This window comes from Protopterus annectens, chromosome 16.part0, assembly GCF_019279795.1.
Source record: "Protopterus annectens isolate FY-2018-M chromosome 16.part0, PAN1.0, whole genome shotgun sequence".
Classification (NCBI taxonomy): domain Eukaryota; kingdom Metazoa; phylum Chordata; order Ceratodontiformes; family Protopteridae; genus Protopterus; species Protopterus annectens.
Genome location: NC_056750.1, coordinates 31,990,991 through 32,008,971, shown reverse-complemented (window position 1 = coordinate 32,008,971; position 17,981 = coordinate 31,990,991). Strand labels below are relative to the sequence as shown.

Below are 17,981 nucleotides of genomic sequence, written 5' to 3'. Positions count from 1 at the left end.
AGAAGACATGCTTAAAAATATATATTATTATTAATATGGCCAGTGGTCACCCTTACAAAACTACATAACAAAGAAATAAGTCTCAGACCCTGGATAAGACTATCTGTGTCTTTGTCTTATCTAGAGTAAGTGCTCCTTGATTCAAAATAGAAAAGAACATTAACATTTCTACTAGTACAATGTCATGAAGTTACTTTTTTTGTTTATATTTGACCTGCTTATTTGCTAACTAACTGGTTAAAATAAGTAAGAGGCTGAGAGGTATATGCAAACCTCTTAACTGCTGCCAGGGGATCATTTGCTCCTCTCACTCATCGTTCAGTCTCTCTCACACTCACAGTCTCTTCTCCTTTCATACATGCATTCACTCACACAAGATCGCTTTCACTCTCTCTATCTCTCATGCACACAATGTCTTCTCCTTTCATACATGCATTCACTCACACAAGATCGCTTTCACTCTCTATCTCTCATGCACACAATGTCTTCTCCTTTCATACATGCATTCACTCACACGAGATCGCTTTCACTCTCTCTATCTCTCATGCACACAATGTCTTCTCCTTTCATACAGGCATTCACTCACATGAGATCGCTTTCACTCTCTCTATCTCTCATGCACGCAATGTCTTCTCCTTTCATACATGCATTCACTCACACGAGATCGCTTTCACTCTCTCTATCTCTCATGCACACAATGTCTTCTCCTTTCATACATGCATTCACTCACACAAGATCGCTTTCACTCTATCTCTCATGCACACAATGTCTTCTCCTTTCATACATGCATTCACTCACACAAGATCGCTTTCACTCTCTCTATCTCTCATGCACACAATGTCTTCTCCTTTCATACATGCATTCACTCACACAAGATCGCTTTCACTCTCTCTATCTCTCATGCACACAATGTCTTCTCCTTTCATACATGCATTCACTCACACAAGATCGCTTTCACTCTCTCTATCTCTCATGCACACAATGTCTTCTCCTTTCATACATGCATTCACTCACACAAGATCGCTTTCACTCTCTCTATCTCTCATGCACACAATGTCTTCTCCTTTCATACATGCATTCACTCACACAAGATCGCTTTCACTCTCTCTATCTCTCATGCACACAATGTCTTCTCCTTTCATACATGCATTCACTCACACAAGATCGCTTTCACTCTCTCTATCTCTCATGCACACAATGTCTTCTCCTTTCATACATGCATTCACTCACACAAGATCGCTTTCACTCTCTATCTCTCATGCACACAATGTCTTCTCCTTTCATACATGCATTCACTCACACAAGATCGCTTTCACTCTCTATCTCTCATGCACACAATGTCTTCTCCTTTCATACATGCATTCACTCAGACAAGATCGCTTTCACTCTCTCTATCTCTCATGCACACAATGTCTTCTCCTTTCATACATGCATTCACTCACACAAGATCGCTTTCACTCTCTCTATCTCTCATGCACACAATGTCTTCTCCTTTCATACATGCATTCACTCACACAAGATCGCTTTCACTCTCTCTATCTCTCATGCACACAATGTCTTCTCCTTTCATACATGCATTCACTCACACAAGATCGCTTTCACTCTCTCTATCTCTCATGCACACAATGTCTTCTCCTTTCATACATGCATTCACTCACACAAGATCGCTTTCACTCTCTATCTCTCATGCACACAATGTCTTCTCCTTTCATACATGCATTCACTCACACAAGATCGCTTTCACTCTCTCTATCTCTCATGCACACAATGTCTTCTCCTTTCATACATGCATTCACTCACACAAGATCGCTTTCACTCTCTCTATCTCTCATGCACACAATGTCTTCTCCTTTCATACATGCATTCACTCAGACAAGATCGCTTTCACTCTCTCTATCTCTCATGCACACAATGTCTTCTCCTTTCATACATGCATTCACTCAGACAAGATCGCTTTCACTCTCTCTATCTCTCATGCACACAATGTCTTCTCCTTTCATACATGCATTCACTCACACAAGATCGCTTTCACTCTCTCTGTCTCTCACAATGTCTTCTCCTTTCATACATGCATTCACTCACACAAGATCGCTTTCACTCTCTCTATCTCTCATGCACACAATGTCTTCTCCTTTCATACATGCATTCACTCACACAAGATCGCTTTCACTCTCTCTATCTCTCATGCACACAATGTCTTCTCCTTTCATACATGCATTCACTCACAAAAGATCGCTTTCACTCTCTATCTCTCATGCACACAATGTCTTCTCCTTTCATACATGCATTCACTCACACAAGATCGCTTTCACTCTCTCTGTCTCTCATGCACACAATGTCTTCTCCTTTCATACATGCATTCACTCACACAAGATCGCTTTCACTCTCTCTATCTCTCATGCACACAATGTCTTCTCCTTTCATACATGCATTCACTCACACAAGATCGCTTTCACTCTCTATCTCTCATGCACACAATGTCTTCTCCTTTCATACATGCATTCACTCACACAAGATCGCTTTCACTCTCTCTATCTCTCATGCACACAATGTCTTCTCCTTTCATACATGCATTCACTCACACAAGATCGCTTTCACTCTCTCTGTCTCTCATGCACACAATGTCTTCTCCTTTCATACATGCATTCACTCACACAAGATCGCTTTCACTCTCTCTATCTCTCATGCACACAATGTCTTCTCCTTTCATACATGCATTCACTCACACAAGATCGCTTTCACTCTCTATCTCTCATGCACACAATGTCTTCTCCTTTCATACATGCATTCACTCAGACAAGATCGCTTTCACTCTCTCTATCTCTCATGCACACAATGTCTTCTCCTTTCATACATGCATTCACTCACACAAGATCGCTTTCACTCTCTATCTCTCATGCACACAATGTCTTCTCCTTTCATACATGCATTCACTCACACAAGATCGCTTTCACTCTCTCTATCTCTCATGCACACAATGTCTTCTCCTTTCATACATGCATTCACTCACACAAGATCGCTTTCACTCTCTATCTCTCATGCACACAATGTCTTCTCCTTTCATACATGCATTCACTCACACAAGATCACTTTCACTCTATCTCTCATGCACACAATGTCTTCTCCTTTCATACATGCATTCACTCACACAAGATCGTTTTCACTCTCTCTCTCTATCTCTCATGCACACAATGTCTTCTCCTTTCACACATGCATTCACTCACACGAGATCAGTTTCACTCTCTCTCTCTCTCCATCTCTCATGCACACAATGTCTTCTCCTTTCATACATGCATTCACTCAAACACAGAGACAGAAAAATAACAGACATACGCATGCACACACTGTTAGAGTGCGTATGCCTCCTGATGTCCCAGCTTCCAGCAATGTTGCCTTTACTCCAGCGCGCCAAATACGGTAGTCTCTCAACTGTACCTCTGTGGCGTCTTGAGAAACACCTTGTCACCACATTGCAGAATGCTCAGATGTTTGCCCAGTATTTTTGCGTCAGGGCTGGCAACTCAGCACGTAAAAATCTAGTGCCAATCATTAGCGGACCAGAGTTCCACTGTGGCAACCCCTAACCGGGAAAAAGCCGAAAGACACAACAACATTTTTCAACTGTTTTTTATTAAATTGTGTTTTTTTCTGGCAAATCACTGGCAAATCATGGAGGACTGAAAACAGAAAATAATGGCTGACATTTGAGTTTCAGACTTCACATCCTGTAGAAAAGTTTTGCTATTGAACAATCTGTTATAAGAGATTGAGAGGTATGCCCATATTTCTTCTTGTAGTAGAACAGAATTTTATTACAGCAATGCAGAATCACTGGCTTGCACTGGCAGTTTCTATGCACACTCTTCAGCAAAGTCCCTTGGTTCAAAGTCCAGTCAAAATTTAGTGTTGTTAGAGTCAGTAGACTTTCTGTGCTCACTTCACAGTTTCATCTTAAGATATCCATCTCTAACCAATATGCCTAATTCAATGGAGACATGGTTGGAGGAGGATCGTAATAATAAAAAAAAAAAAAATCACCTGACTGCAATCTCCAATCGCATCTTCGATGTATTAGGCACGTTTGGTGACAGGATTCTTTGTAAAGAAAAGATTGCACTGAAGTGTGGGAGTAAGTAACCATTTGTCTGAAGGCAGTAGGCATGCTTTAAAAAATTTTGTGCCGCACCTCTCAACCTCTCAAGGCACACCAGTGTGTCATGGCACACTGGTTGAAAATTCTTGGTTTACTGTTACACTCTGTGCTCCTTATATATTTACTTTTTGCTCCTTTCTTGGCCTTGACCTGTACTTATTAACTTTTTGACTCTGTACTGTACTTTATTAAACATGCGTATTGTATTTGCTGTACTAATCTATGTGGAGCTTTTCTCCCCAGGCCTCCGCTGAAAATGGGATCCATGCCCAGTCAGACTTTCCCAGTAAATAAATGTAAAATAATAATAATAAATAAAATATTAAATAATAGAAAACTTTGAAGTCTTTCTAATTGTTTGAATTATTTAGTGAGATACATCCTGAAGGGGGCATTATAATCAGCAATTGGTCTGATTAATGCTAAGTACAGGGGAGCAATTACCTTATTAGATGTTGAAGATATTCATTCTGCAATTAGCTGCGTTAAATAAAATTATTTACTGCCAACCATTGTTGCAAGATGGCCACTACATTTTCATTTTGAAGTGGTGTGTTGTCTATGCAATATGGTGAGGGGAGCAGTTATCTGCCAGAACTGACAATACTATACCCCATTTTATTACACCAAGAGTTTACCGGGAGAGTTCATGCTTAGGTGTCAGAAGGTGACTTACTAACAACCTCAAATTTGCAGTTGTCTGCAAACTTTGTTAACCACCAGAGGTCTTGGATCTTTTCTTGAGATATGAGAAGAAAAAGTCATAAAGGAGACATCCTAGTACAGAGCTTGGAAGACATAGATGGACACTTTCATACATTTTGATGAGACTCTTACAACTCACACTGTTCAGGTTCTGTCTTTCAGACAGTTTGCTGTCCATCTTAGCACATATGGGTTTAATTTTAATGCATTAACTTCTGCATGATGGGGAATGGTATCAAAGGCCTTGTCTGGGTCAAGATATACCATGTGTACTGCTTGGCCATTGTTTACGGACTCTGTTAATCTTTCAAAGAACTTTACCTTTTTCAGTAGATGGGATCTACCCTTTGCAAAGACAAAATGCTGGGGGTCAAGTTAAACAAGATTACTGACAGTGCAGTTAATGAAGTCAGTTATAATGATTTACATGACTTTGCAAATGAGGCTTGTAAGACTTTCAGTTAAATAATTACCTGGGCCAGTAGTAAGACCACCCTTACAGAGGGACATCATGACTGGAGTGTACCAGTCATCAGGGACTAAAACAGTTGCTAAACCTAGGCTAACAGTTTATTAAGTGGGTCTGCAAGGGTATATTTAACATTACTAATTAAGCAATCAGGTATACCCCCAGGTCCTACAGAGGAAGCATTTTTCTGGTCTTGGTTAGCATTTTCAGTAAATGATCTTACAGATAATTAGGGAAGTATTGTATTCAGATATTTCTGGACATTAGATAAAAATCTCCAGGGTTAAACTGGCACTGAATTTGTTTGCACTGTCTACTGGGTCACAATCAGAGTCATATCCAGCACTAGGTAACCAAGGCAGTCGCCTAGGGTCTACTGGTTGGGAGAGGGCCCCCACTGGCTGAGAGGAGGCCACTGGCCAAGATATTTATTTTTTTAATTTAAAAAAAATATATATATATATATATATATATATATATATATATATATATATATATATATATATATATATTGGCCAGTGGCTCCCTCTCAGCCAGTGGGGGCCCTCTCCCAACCAGTGGATCTAGTTAAACTGCAAGTATTTCTGCATTCTTGAACTGTTTTAAACTGTTTAAAGTTGTTTTTGCACCTGCACTTTTAAAGTTTGTCCTGTTTGTTGCATTTACCTGTTGAGGCTACACACTCACGTGTGCTAGCCTGTATTACATAGTTATTGCATTTTCCTGCTGTTTGTTGCAAAAAACAAAAAAAAAAACAAAAAAAAATTATCCTTGTTTCCCGTCTTTCCTGACCTAGAGTAGTCCAAATACAGGCTTTGCTGTATTCTGGACTTTTGGAAAGTTCCTGTGTTGCCCATTTCCTTTCTTGGATAAAGGGAGGCGTCTTTGTTCACCAGTGGCAGTGGGGAGCTTAGAGTAGCCTATCTATCCCTGGAGGAGTGTTCCCAGCACAATAATTTGGTAGTCTATTGGCCGTTTTGGGCCAATTTCTAGCTCTTTCAAGTCCCCCTGTATAAAACCCGCTTTGGCACGGTTTTTGCGCTTGTTACTACTCAGCCAAGCTCCTCGTGGTCCTGCAGAGTGGTGCTAGCAGCAGAGAGGCTAAAAGAGCGACTGCTAACCTGATAAAAGTGTTTTGTTTTGCTGCTACTACCTGGGCAACTGTCCGATCTAGCTAAACTGCAAGTATTTCTGCTTCTTGAACTGTTTTTGCACTTTTAAAGTTTGTCCTGTTTGTTGCATTTACCTGTTGAGGCTACACACTCAAGTGCGCTAGCCTGTGTTACATATTTATTGCATTTTCCTGCTGTTTGTTGCAAAAAAGAAAAAATAAAATTATCCTTGTTTCCCGTCTTTCCTGACCTAGAGTAGTCCAAATACAGGCTTTCCTGTATTCTGGACTTTTGGAAAGTTCCTGTGTTGCCCATTTCCTTTCTTGGATAAAGGGAGGCTTCTTTGTTCACCAGTGGCAGTGGGGAGCTTAGAGCAGCCTATCTATCACTGGAGGAGTGTTCCCAGCACAAGAATCTGGTAGTCTATTGGCTGTTTTGGGCCAATTTCTAGCTCTTTCAAGTCCCCCCCTGTATAAAACCCGCTTTAGCGCAGCTTTGCACGATTTTCGCCGCTTAATTGGGTTTAAACCATTCTCTGCTCCACAAAGTCTGCTCTTCACTTTTTCCCCTTACAAATGATCTAGTTCTTATAATAAACACCCTATTCCTACTCTAAAGCCTGTCACTTGCTCACTAAAGCAATTATATAAGTCAGCACTAAAAAATTAAAAGCACTACACCCTCACAAACTCCCCTTGAGTACCTTGTTCCCCATTGGCCCTTTTTTCAATTATAAAGGAATTCCCAATACTATTCTAGCATGTCCAAAGGTCAATTGTCAATCTCCTCTCCGGTCCAGCTGATGAATCTGGGAATCTTGAGGCAATGTTACAACTGCCTCATGTACACAGACAACCCTCTCCTCCTCCCAACAAATTCCAACACATGTGAGAGATGCAACCATACAGCCAAACTGGAGGCTAAGCTCTCTCAACTCAGTACTGGCGTAACCAGTCAGGAGGAGAAGGAAACCACACTCACTACAATTCCAGTCTCACATAGACCTACCACGACAGCAAACCAAACACATAAACACACAAAAACATACTCGGAGGCTATAAATAAAAATCTGCCTAAGCAACAGAGACCTCCAAAGCAGACACCCAAGCAACCGCTACCCCAAAACAAAACACGTGCAACACATAGCTCACAAAGCCAGTGTGCCGAACAGTCACAGCCCTTAAGGCTAAACAACACACCTGATACGCTTGTAATAGGTGACTCTATCATCAGGCACACTGACGTCCAGCTCACCAGGCTGAACAAGGAGAAGGTCATGGTGAGCTGCCTGTTGGGCGCTAGGATCCGCCACATAACACAAGCACTCAGGTCACTCCAAGGCAAGTACAAATATGACTCAGTCATTGTCCATGCTGGTGTGAATGACCTGAGACGTACCTCCCTGGACTACATGAAAAGAGACATAGAGGAGCTCTCTGAGCATGTAGCCCAGGCCTGTATGACCCTGACCTTGAGTAGCATCTTACCCTCACCAAGAATGATGCCACGATATGAAGACAAGATGATCAATTTCAACAATTGGCTTAAGTATTGGTGTCATTCAAAGGGGATCCAATGCCTGTCAGCCTGGGATGACATGCTCGACAAGCCACGATGCTTCACTAGGGACGGCTTGCACCTGTCACCCTTGGGCTTTCGGATATTGGCAAAGGCTCTTGCCACCCCCATAGTGCCTTTTTTAGGCAAGGCTCAAAAGACAAACCCACCTCCATAGGTATCACAAGGGATAAGAAACTAAGAGTAATGCTACTCAATGCCAGAAGTCTAAACCTCAAGATGCATGTACTCGAAACTCTCCTTAGTATGGAGAACATCGATATCTGTGCAGTAACAGAAACCTGGTTCAAAGCTCCCGAGAGCACCCCAGCACTACCAGGTTATACCTCATACCATGTTTTTCAGCCCCAAAACTTGGACTGAACCACAAAAAGGAGGGGGAGTATCAATATTCGTCAAAGATACCCTACACCTCCAGGTTGGTGGCACAGCACGAAGCATCAGAGACTATCCATGTGCAACTAACAGTGAGTAAAACTTCCTTCCAGTTTATAGCCTGCTACAGACAACCCTCCCAAACTCAGGAACCCCACTCGGCCTTCCTGAGAACACTGGAAAATATGAAGGTCTCTCCAAGCACCATTATATTGGGCGACTTCAACTACCCAAACATAGACTGGGAGCATTACTCTAGCTCCAACACTCTAGCCCAAAGGTTCCTAGAATTTATAAACTCAAATGCTATGGAACAACTTGTTACCACTCCCACAAGAGGGGAAAACATACCGGACCTGATCATCACCAACATGGGGACTCTGTGCTCCAGACCAAAAGTGTATCCCTGACTGGTAAGATCAGACCATAAACTAATCTCACTAGATATTCACATCCCGACCCCAGCCCCTGCCCAGAAAACCACAGTGAAAAACTTCTCTAAAGCAAATTACACACTCCTCAAACCGAAGTGGAATCCTTCAAAGCCCCCGGGCCTGTGGAAAATACGGCCCAGACCGCAGAATCCTTTATAAATGCATTCTATGAACACCTTCAGGAATGCATGGATCATGCCATCCCAAACAAAACCAAGACCCAGTCCTCGAAAAGGCAGGCGTCCTGTCTGGTGGACCCCAGCCATAAACAAACTATACAATAGAAGGAGGAAGCTACTACATGATAGAGCAAAATCCCAAAACAGGAAGGCATCTCTGATCAGTATTAGCAAAAAACTACGGGCACTCATAAAATCGTCTAAGGCCAACTTCGAGAGAAAAATTGCACAGGACACTAAGGATAATCACAAGGCTTTCTTTAGTTATGTTAGGAACTTGGGTGGGAATTCCCAGATATGCTCAGAATTAGTCCAAAATGACAAAAAATACACTGAACCCACAGACATTGCCAACATCCTAGCTGACAGGTTCAGTGCAAACTGCCCCCCCTTCCCCACCAAAAGGGCAAATATCTATCCCAACAGAGTGCTGCCCCCGACATCTCAGATGCTCAGGTAAGAGCCACCCTCTCCAAAGCAAAAAACACAGCATCAGTGGGACCAGACAGTGTCCCAGGCTACGTCCTACATGAATTCCAAGAAGAACTAAACCCAAACATAAAACTACTGTTCAATCTCAGCCTTACTACAGGATATGTACCCAAAGAGTGGCGTACAGCAACAGTGGTCCCTCTCCACAAAGGTGGTGCCTCAACGGATCCTGGAAACTATCGCCCCATACACCTGACTAGCTTGGTCTGCAAAGCTATGGAAAGGATCATCACAGACCTCATAAATAAAGATATTGGGGACCTACAGACACTGGATCCTACCCATTTCGGCTTTGTTAAGGGCAGATCCTGCTTCTTAAACCTGGTCGATTTCTTTGAAACAGTCACCAAGGCCATTGACGAGGGGAAGGTGGTCCACACAGCCCACATGGACCTCGCAAAAGCCTTCGATACAATACCCCACTCGGGCATTATAGATAAGCTCACCAGCGTAAATATAAACCCCTATGTCACTAGATGGGTTGCAAACTGGCTCAAGGACAGAACCCACATGGTTAGAATTGCTGGAGCAATGTCAGACTCCAAACCAGTTACAAGTGGCGTCCCACAAGGCTCAGTCCTGGGACCTCTCTTGTTCGGTATATATTTCTCGGAAGTACAGGCCAACATGGAAGGACTGTGGCTGTCCAAGTTCGCAGATGACTGAAAACTGGGCGCCATAATCGACTCTCCAGCCGACACAAGCATCCTACAAAAGGGCCTCATAGAAACAGACAACTGGTGCCAGAGCCATGGCCTCAAGTTAAACGCCAAAAAGTGTATAGTCATCCCCTTCGGCAAAAACAAAGTGCCCACAAATTACCACATAGATGGTAATCCACTAAGTACGGAAGAAGTAATTAGGGACCTGGGGACCCAAGTTGATAGCAATCTCTCATTCGACAACCACGTGGCCAAAGTGGTTAGAAAAACATTTTATATAGCCCACCTAATCATGAAGGGATTTACATCTAGATCAGGGGAGGTCATTGTGCCTCTTTACTCATCCCTCATCAGGCCCATAATTGAGTACAATGCCCCTTTTGGGATGTACCTTACCAGACACCTGCAGCAACTGGAAAGACCCCAAAAGTACCTCACCAAGAGGATCAAAGGGCTCAAACAGATGCCATATGCTGCCCGGTTAAAGAAACTCCAGCTCTACTCAGTGGCATACCGCCTGCTCAGAGGCGATCTGTGCCTGACGTATAAAGCCATGTCCAACCCAGAATTAATGGACATGCTGCACCTCAGAAAATCCAAATCCCATCGAGCTACGCGCTCGAGAGACTTGAACCTCAGCACTGAAATAAATAGGACATGCTTGTGGGACAGATTCATAACCCAGAGGCTCCCTTCACTCTGGAATAAAATCCCAGTCCAGGTTAGGCAGAGTCCCTCATTGACTCTCTTCAAGAGGAATCTTGATGAGTGGATGGGAGATTGTAGATTTACTCTGGGTATCACTTCTGTGTCACTGTTAGACAGAGGCACAGTATACTAACCTCGAAAAAGGGCATAGCAAAATTCATTTAAAATGGGTGGCGAAAGCCAAACACACTCTGGCTAGGCTTGTAAATGCCCTAGGGCAGATAGCCTAGTATGAACCTATGAACCTAAATATATATATATATATATATATATATATATATATATATATATATATATATATATATATATATAAAATCTGTGCGTTTGTGTGTGTGTTTAAGGGCATTCTTCTTTAAGAAAAATGCCATTTGTGTCCGGTCTCAAAAAAGCAACAGTTTTTGTGACCTGTTTTTGTCTTCTGCATCTGTATGACCCATTGTTTATCTCTGTCTTCCACAAGCACATAATTTGAATGTCAGAAGATGTTTTAAATGCGGACCACAAACGGACAAGTGAGAGGTAGGTGTGTGTGTTTAAGTGGTAGGTAGGTAGATAGGGGTAGGTAGGGATGTGTGTGTGTGTGTGTGTGTGTGTGTGTGTGTGTGTGTGTGTGTGTGTGTGTGTGTGTGTGTGTGTATGTGTAATAGGGAGGCAGAGGTGTGTGTGTGTGTAAGAAGGAGGTAGGTGTGTGTGCGTAATAGGAAGGGAAGGAGGTGTGTGTGTATAAGAGGGTGGTAGGTAAATACGTAGGTGTGCGTGTGTTTGTGTGTGTGTGTGTGTGTGTGTGTGTGTGTGTGTGTGTGTGTGTGTGTGTGTGTGTGTGCAACAGGGAGGTAGACTGGTGTATGTGCTTCTGTGTAAGAGGGAGGGAGGTAGCATGCTTCTCAACTGTCCAGATTTTTGACCCTAATTTTTGATCTGTTCCTCATAAAAAGGACTGAGGTTACTAAATAACAGCAGACGTTTGAAGTTTCAGACTAGATATCCTTTAGAAAAACGTACACTAACACAAATCCTGTTAATCTAGCAATATTGTATGTTCATGAGAGCAATATTTATAATATGTCCCTATTTATTTTAGGCTTTGTCCAGATTTCTTGCACTAAAAGGTTGAGATGTCTCTGTTTGCGAGTGAAATTGTCTAGTTAGGGATAGCAGGTGGTCAGTAATTTTCTTAGGCTCAAACCTGTATTTTAGTTACAGGAAACAAGAGCCTGAAGCCTATATCCTGACTACCAAGCTGCATTATTCAGGGAAATAAGTTTCAAGTGCATTTTCAAGGCATTGTGAGCTTCAAGGGAAGACAAGTTTACTGCTGCTCATGTAAGTCTGTTTAGACTGTGCAACTGTTTTGTTTAGCAAATGGTATCACTATTGTATTATAGAAGTTAAAAGCAGTTAGTAGCTTTTGATGGAGAAAGCTGTGGGTTCTACTCCCACAGCATGTAGATGGGTTGTTGATATTGCGTTGTATTTTAAGGGGGTGGGGTGCTGCAGTTCTAAATATGTCCTCCTTTGGATGAGATGCCAAGTAACTATGAACCTGTTTTCAGTATGCCATCCATTCCCTATTGCAATATTACCAGCTTACTATATTTTCTAATGCAACACAGGCAATTTATTCTTCAAGGGCAACAGGCACTGAATTTGTAGAGGAAACACTGAAATATAAAGTTATTTGCTAGCAGCAATCTTTTCATTAGTTACAAATCTCTTTAATGTGGAATTGTTCAGATGACTTCTACTTCTGCAGAGATTGTGCTAATTGACTGATATTGGTAGATTGTAGTGACAAAAGTTTGAGTGGCCTTTTATGGTTGAAATGTTATGAATTGGGCAGTTTTCTCAATATTGGTTCATATGTTTCTTGTCACTGCTCACTGGAAAAATGTTCAAAACTAAAAATTAACAAACACTCTTAACAGGTGTTGCTGTATGATACAAGGAGTATAATTTAATACAACCGAAAAGGTGACTCAAATCTTGCATGTTCCTAAAATGTGTGTAAGCGGTCTATGGTTTGAAAGCAGCCCAAAGGTAAACGTAATCCGCCATTAGCCAGATGCATTTTCTTTGAATGTGGATTTCAGTACTGTTTCAGTGAATGTGAGTTTCAAGGGCAAAGGCATTTTAATGTCTGTTTTCATTGCGAGACTGTATTGCTTTGTTTAACAAATGTCTATCAGTGTTTGTGCTGTAAAATTTGAAATAAAAGTTTTAAATTAAATCCAAATATCTGTTATCATTGTAGAAGTAAACCAGAAAACAGTATGCACACAGAGTTTTGAGCAGTGTTTATGGTAATTGTGGAGAAAGAGCCAAGTAATGGGACACTGGAATGGCTGCGGGGAAGGGGGGAGGGCTGTGTATGGGGGTGCCCCAATCCATTACCCTGCCTAAGGCCCAATATGAACATCATCCAGCTCTGGTCACAACAGGTAGTATCATTTTGAATAAGGTCAGAGCAATGTAGCCAAACTGTTACATATTTGTAACAGAATTACTTATTGTTAGAGTATATTTACCACAAACATATCAAAATAAATATTTATAATTACCCTTGGCTTTGGAGCCCAGCCTAAGTTCATGGGTTTCTTTTGTGAACCTGATAGTTACTTTCAGTTTTTTTTTCCATAACGTTTTGGGTATTTTCCTTCAGAAATTATTTTTTGGATTTGTTATGTAATTTAGGAGTTTCTTTCCTTTGTTGTAGAGTTTATTTATGATAGTAAACCACCAGGGAAGTTTATTAATGAATTTCCTATGACTGCTACATTTATTTATATTTCTAAATGTGTGTAGAACGTCTTGTGAAGCTCGTTGCAGTATCATTATCAGGGATGGTTCAGTTAAAGGTGAATTTTGATATTTCATTACACAGTAGGTTAAATCTGTCATGTTAAAAATTCAGTGGAGTTTGCCACAGGGGCTTTTAGGAGGTTAAAAAAGGTCAAAAGTGTATAATTTCACTTCACTGGGGAAAGAGATGCCAGAGAAGTATTGCAAGAAGCAGCCATATTGCTAAGAATCCGGTCAAGCTTACTTTGTTCTCTAGTAGGTTTATTTACCAAGTGCTCAATGAGGTTTTTGTTTATATAAGTCTAGGAATTTTTGGGCATATCCTGCACTGGAAGTATATGTGTCCTAGTTTACTGAAGAGAAGTTAAAGTCAGCCAAAATAATGGAGTTTTTGCAGCTAGGAAGATCATTTAAAACACTGCGGAATTTCATGCAGTCATTAGGGGACAAGGAATGTGAATTGAAGCAAGCTATTAATCGATAATTAATCCTATCTAGAGTGATCTTTAGTTCAATGAGCTCAAATTGTGGGTCCTGACAGATCAGCTTGGAGGCAAACTGTTCCTTGACAAATATGAAGACTCCACAACAGTTGCCATTGGGTCTGAACACATGAAAAGTACTACACCCGGGTATAAAGGCAGTGCTTTCTTTACATTTAAACCAAATCTCAGTATGCAAAAATGGATGCTTTCAAAATGCAGAATTTCATCAAGATAAAGCAATTTATTGGTTAGACTTTTGACATTGAAGAGAGTCACATTAATGTGATCTGATTCACTGCTTATAGTTAAACTGAACATTTGTCAGTGACAATGGTACCCCAGTTTATGTTAGAATAGTTTCTCTGTTTGCTTAAGCAAAACAAAATAATTCATTTCTCTAATGCACCAGAGACCCAGCAGCAAATGGGTTAGCTGAATGAATTGTACATATCTTCAAGCTAGGTATGAAGAAATTGCCAAACACCATTTTGTAAAAAAAAAAAAAAAAACAACATTTTACTTTTACTCTTACAATATAAAGCCATTCTGAATCATATTAAAGAAAAGATACCTGCTACAGTCTCCAGTTAGTTGATTCCTGAATAATTGGCATAAAAATGTGAATAACCATTTATGATAATTTGCCAGTCACACTCCATTTTTACAAATATAGCTGATATGTGCATTCAAATAAAGAAATATCTACCACAACATAAGATGTAGTTTATGAATAACAGTCAATTCCATAGTTCCACAGAAGTCTTTGCCATGCATTTCATTTATTAGGAAATATTCATTAACACTTCAAATCCTTCTACAATTTTAATGCAATGTTTCTAAAACAGCAGATTACAGAAGCACTACACAAGAGGTACTACCAGGGAAGGAAAACTTGTGACTATAAAACTTAGAGAAATTGTCTTATTTAATCAGTTCCTACATCTAGTCAAGCCTATTGCTTCTAGAAATGTGTAAAGGACTACGAATGGTACTCATATTGCATATATGAAGCACTTTGTAAGAGAATAATTTTAAATACATTTCTTTTGCATTTGCTACCAAAGAAGCAAAAACAAGTATTAAATATCAAGATGCCTTTGAACACCATCAGAAATGCATACACAGATTTATAGCTTGTAATAAAAGTTTTCAATACAGATTGTACACAAATGGAAACAAAAACATGGTTTATTTCAGGAAGCCATAAAGTACATTAAAAACACTTCTTTAATGGCAGAAAGTGATAATTCAAACATTATCTAAGGAATGTTTTGATACGGACAGTTTTAGTTTTACAACATATGTTTTTAAAAATGCATGTTTATGATATGGGGACTTTGGTGTGCCCCCCCCCCCCCAATTATTTAATACATTAACTTTAAGGTCCAAATGCCTTTGAGATAAAGGAAGTACTTGGTTTTCCAGCAAAACCAAAATTTCCTTTGTCTTACTGGTGATATCATCTTGGAGTTAGCATATTACGCACTGTAAGTGTGGGAAGTACAGTCCCGTCATGGGGGGGGGGGGTCCAACACATCAAATTCTACCTCTACAAACAGTACCTTTGTGATTCTGTGGTTCAGTTTCTTAATTGTATAATTGTAATATAATTAAGTACCATTTCTCTTTCATTGGCATTTGCCATTTTGCTTTTATAAAAGTTGGAGTTTTGCTGGGAATTCAAAGTATTGCAGGCAATGTTTTTGAGATTCAACAGTTAAGAGGTTTGACTCTGCAATATCTATTCATTTTTTATGTTTGTGCAGGGATAAAAAGTGGGGGCTTTTGTGTGTAAAAAGAAAGCTTATTTACATTTACTTAAATAAAAATTAGGGTCTTAAGAGTTTTTTTTCATCATCAATAAAGATGGCAACCATATTTGTTGTACAAAGAGATTTTAACGTTTGTCGCCATAGCTGTATGGAAATAGCTTCTAAGTACTAAACACATTTCTGCGAGTTAGCATTGTTACTGGTGGCTAATGAAGACTTTGGGATACTTTTCAATCACCAGCATGTTTCATCATTAAATCTAATCACCAGCTGTTCATCTGCAAATAGCTTGTCCTGGCTAGTATCTAATATCTAGGCTTACTATGTTAAGTCCATGCTTGTTGCAATGAGTACCCAGGCCAACACTAATATTAACTAACCTCTTTATTCTAGTTCTTGGAGACAGAAAAGCAACTCAAACAAAATCCACAGAATGCAATTTCAAATATAAGAGTAAGAATCCATTACAAGGAAAATATAACTTATTTTGCACGTCCTATATGGATAAGACGTTTTTTTTGCTAGTATCCACTGTCTACTTCTCCTTATCATATGCATAACAATTTACTACCAGACAAACAAACAAAAAAAAGAATTACCTTCTTTTGATCCTTGGCTTGGTGCACTTTTTCTGCTGACCTCTGATCTTGGAGCCAACGGTCCTGATAGGTGTTTGCCAGAAGGTCACTTATGGGGGTTGAAGGCCTGTGAAGTACAATGGAAGAACTATTAATCTCTGGGCTTTTATATGTATAACTTATTTTTATTTGTTAGAGTACATTATCCATTTCTGATCTTCATTCTCTTTCAGTGACAGAATAGGTTTCAGCTAACAGACTTTTCAGTAGGATAAAGATACTGAAATTTGGACAAATAATTAATTAAAAAAAATTGTATTTGTTGCCCTAACTAAAACAAATATGTCAGAAAGGAATATTAATATATAGCACTTCATCAAACACTGTATATAAACTATAGACAGAGGAGCACAACTTATCAAATGTTTTACAAATGGCCCCAAATGGTATTCTAAACCAAATGGCAATTATATACTAAAGGAATTTTCTACACATTATATTCTACATATCTGCAATAGAAATACTGAAAGATAACAGGAGTCCATAACAAAAAAAAAAATCTCATGTGACCTTTGGATATATTATCCATTATTTATTTAATGGTTCATTTAAGAAGATTACATAATACTGCTTGGAGTAACCATATACACATCCAACCTGGACAGCCAAGTGAACTTGTTTTATTTTTAAAGGAATCGTTGCTAACAGAAGATGTTGTGTGAACCAATGGGAACTACTGCTTCTATACAGAAAACATTAATATAGTTTAAAATTTGCACACCCATTACTTCTCCATAGCACTTAGCCATAGAAAACAGTCTTCTGGCATAATTTGCTGCAATAATAAAGGGGCAGTAGCAGTAATATGAAAGAAAAAAAGAAGTTATGTGTTACCATAATGTTCCATCTGTGTTGATCTTCTTTCATTCATCACTGATGGGTTCATTTCAGAGCCCTCGGAACAGAGTCAGCCTTTTTACCAAGCTCGCGCCAGCCAAAAAAACTCTTGTGCTAAGTCTCTACCCAGAATGCCCTTCTCCCTGTTACCTCAGATCAAGTTTGCTAGAGAAAAAGAAGTAAAGCCGAGGCCACTTCTGCACAAATACCCTAAAGCACCACTTAGACCCAAAGCATCCCCAGGAGCCTTTGGAGGGGGAAGGAGGGCGGGAAGTGATGAATGAAAGAAGATGAACAACACAAATGGAACGTTATGGTGAGCCATAACTTCTTCATCTGATGTTGTTAATCTTCTTTCCATTCATCACTGATGGAACAGAATCCCAAGCTACCTATGGAAGAACATTCCTGAGCACCATTGAGCCAAAGGCAGCTCTCCTTCTGGAGATCAAGTCCACTTTGTAATGATTGATAAAGGTATGAGGCTTAGCCCAAGTAGCTGTTGTGCAGATGTCATCCTTGGAAGCCCTGGAATAGAATGCTATAGATGTTGCCATACATCTAATGGAGTGAGCTTTAACTT

At 40.1% G+C, this 17,981-nt stretch overlaps 1 protein-coding gene across 1 annotated transcript in view; it reads right to left on the bottom strand.

Moving 5' to 3' along the window:
* The window catches only part of CFAP77 (cilia and flagella associated protein 77), a 2,131,249-nt gene that overhangs the window by 537,710 nt on the left and 1,575,558 nt on the right, over positions 1-17,981 (bottom strand). Inside the window, exon 4 of the mRNA XM_044058808.1 lies at positions 16,523-16,628. Coding sequence (XP_043914743.1) covers positions 16,523-16,628 — 106 coding nt within the window. The remainder of the gene's footprint in view (positions 1-16,522; positions 16,629-17,981) is intronic.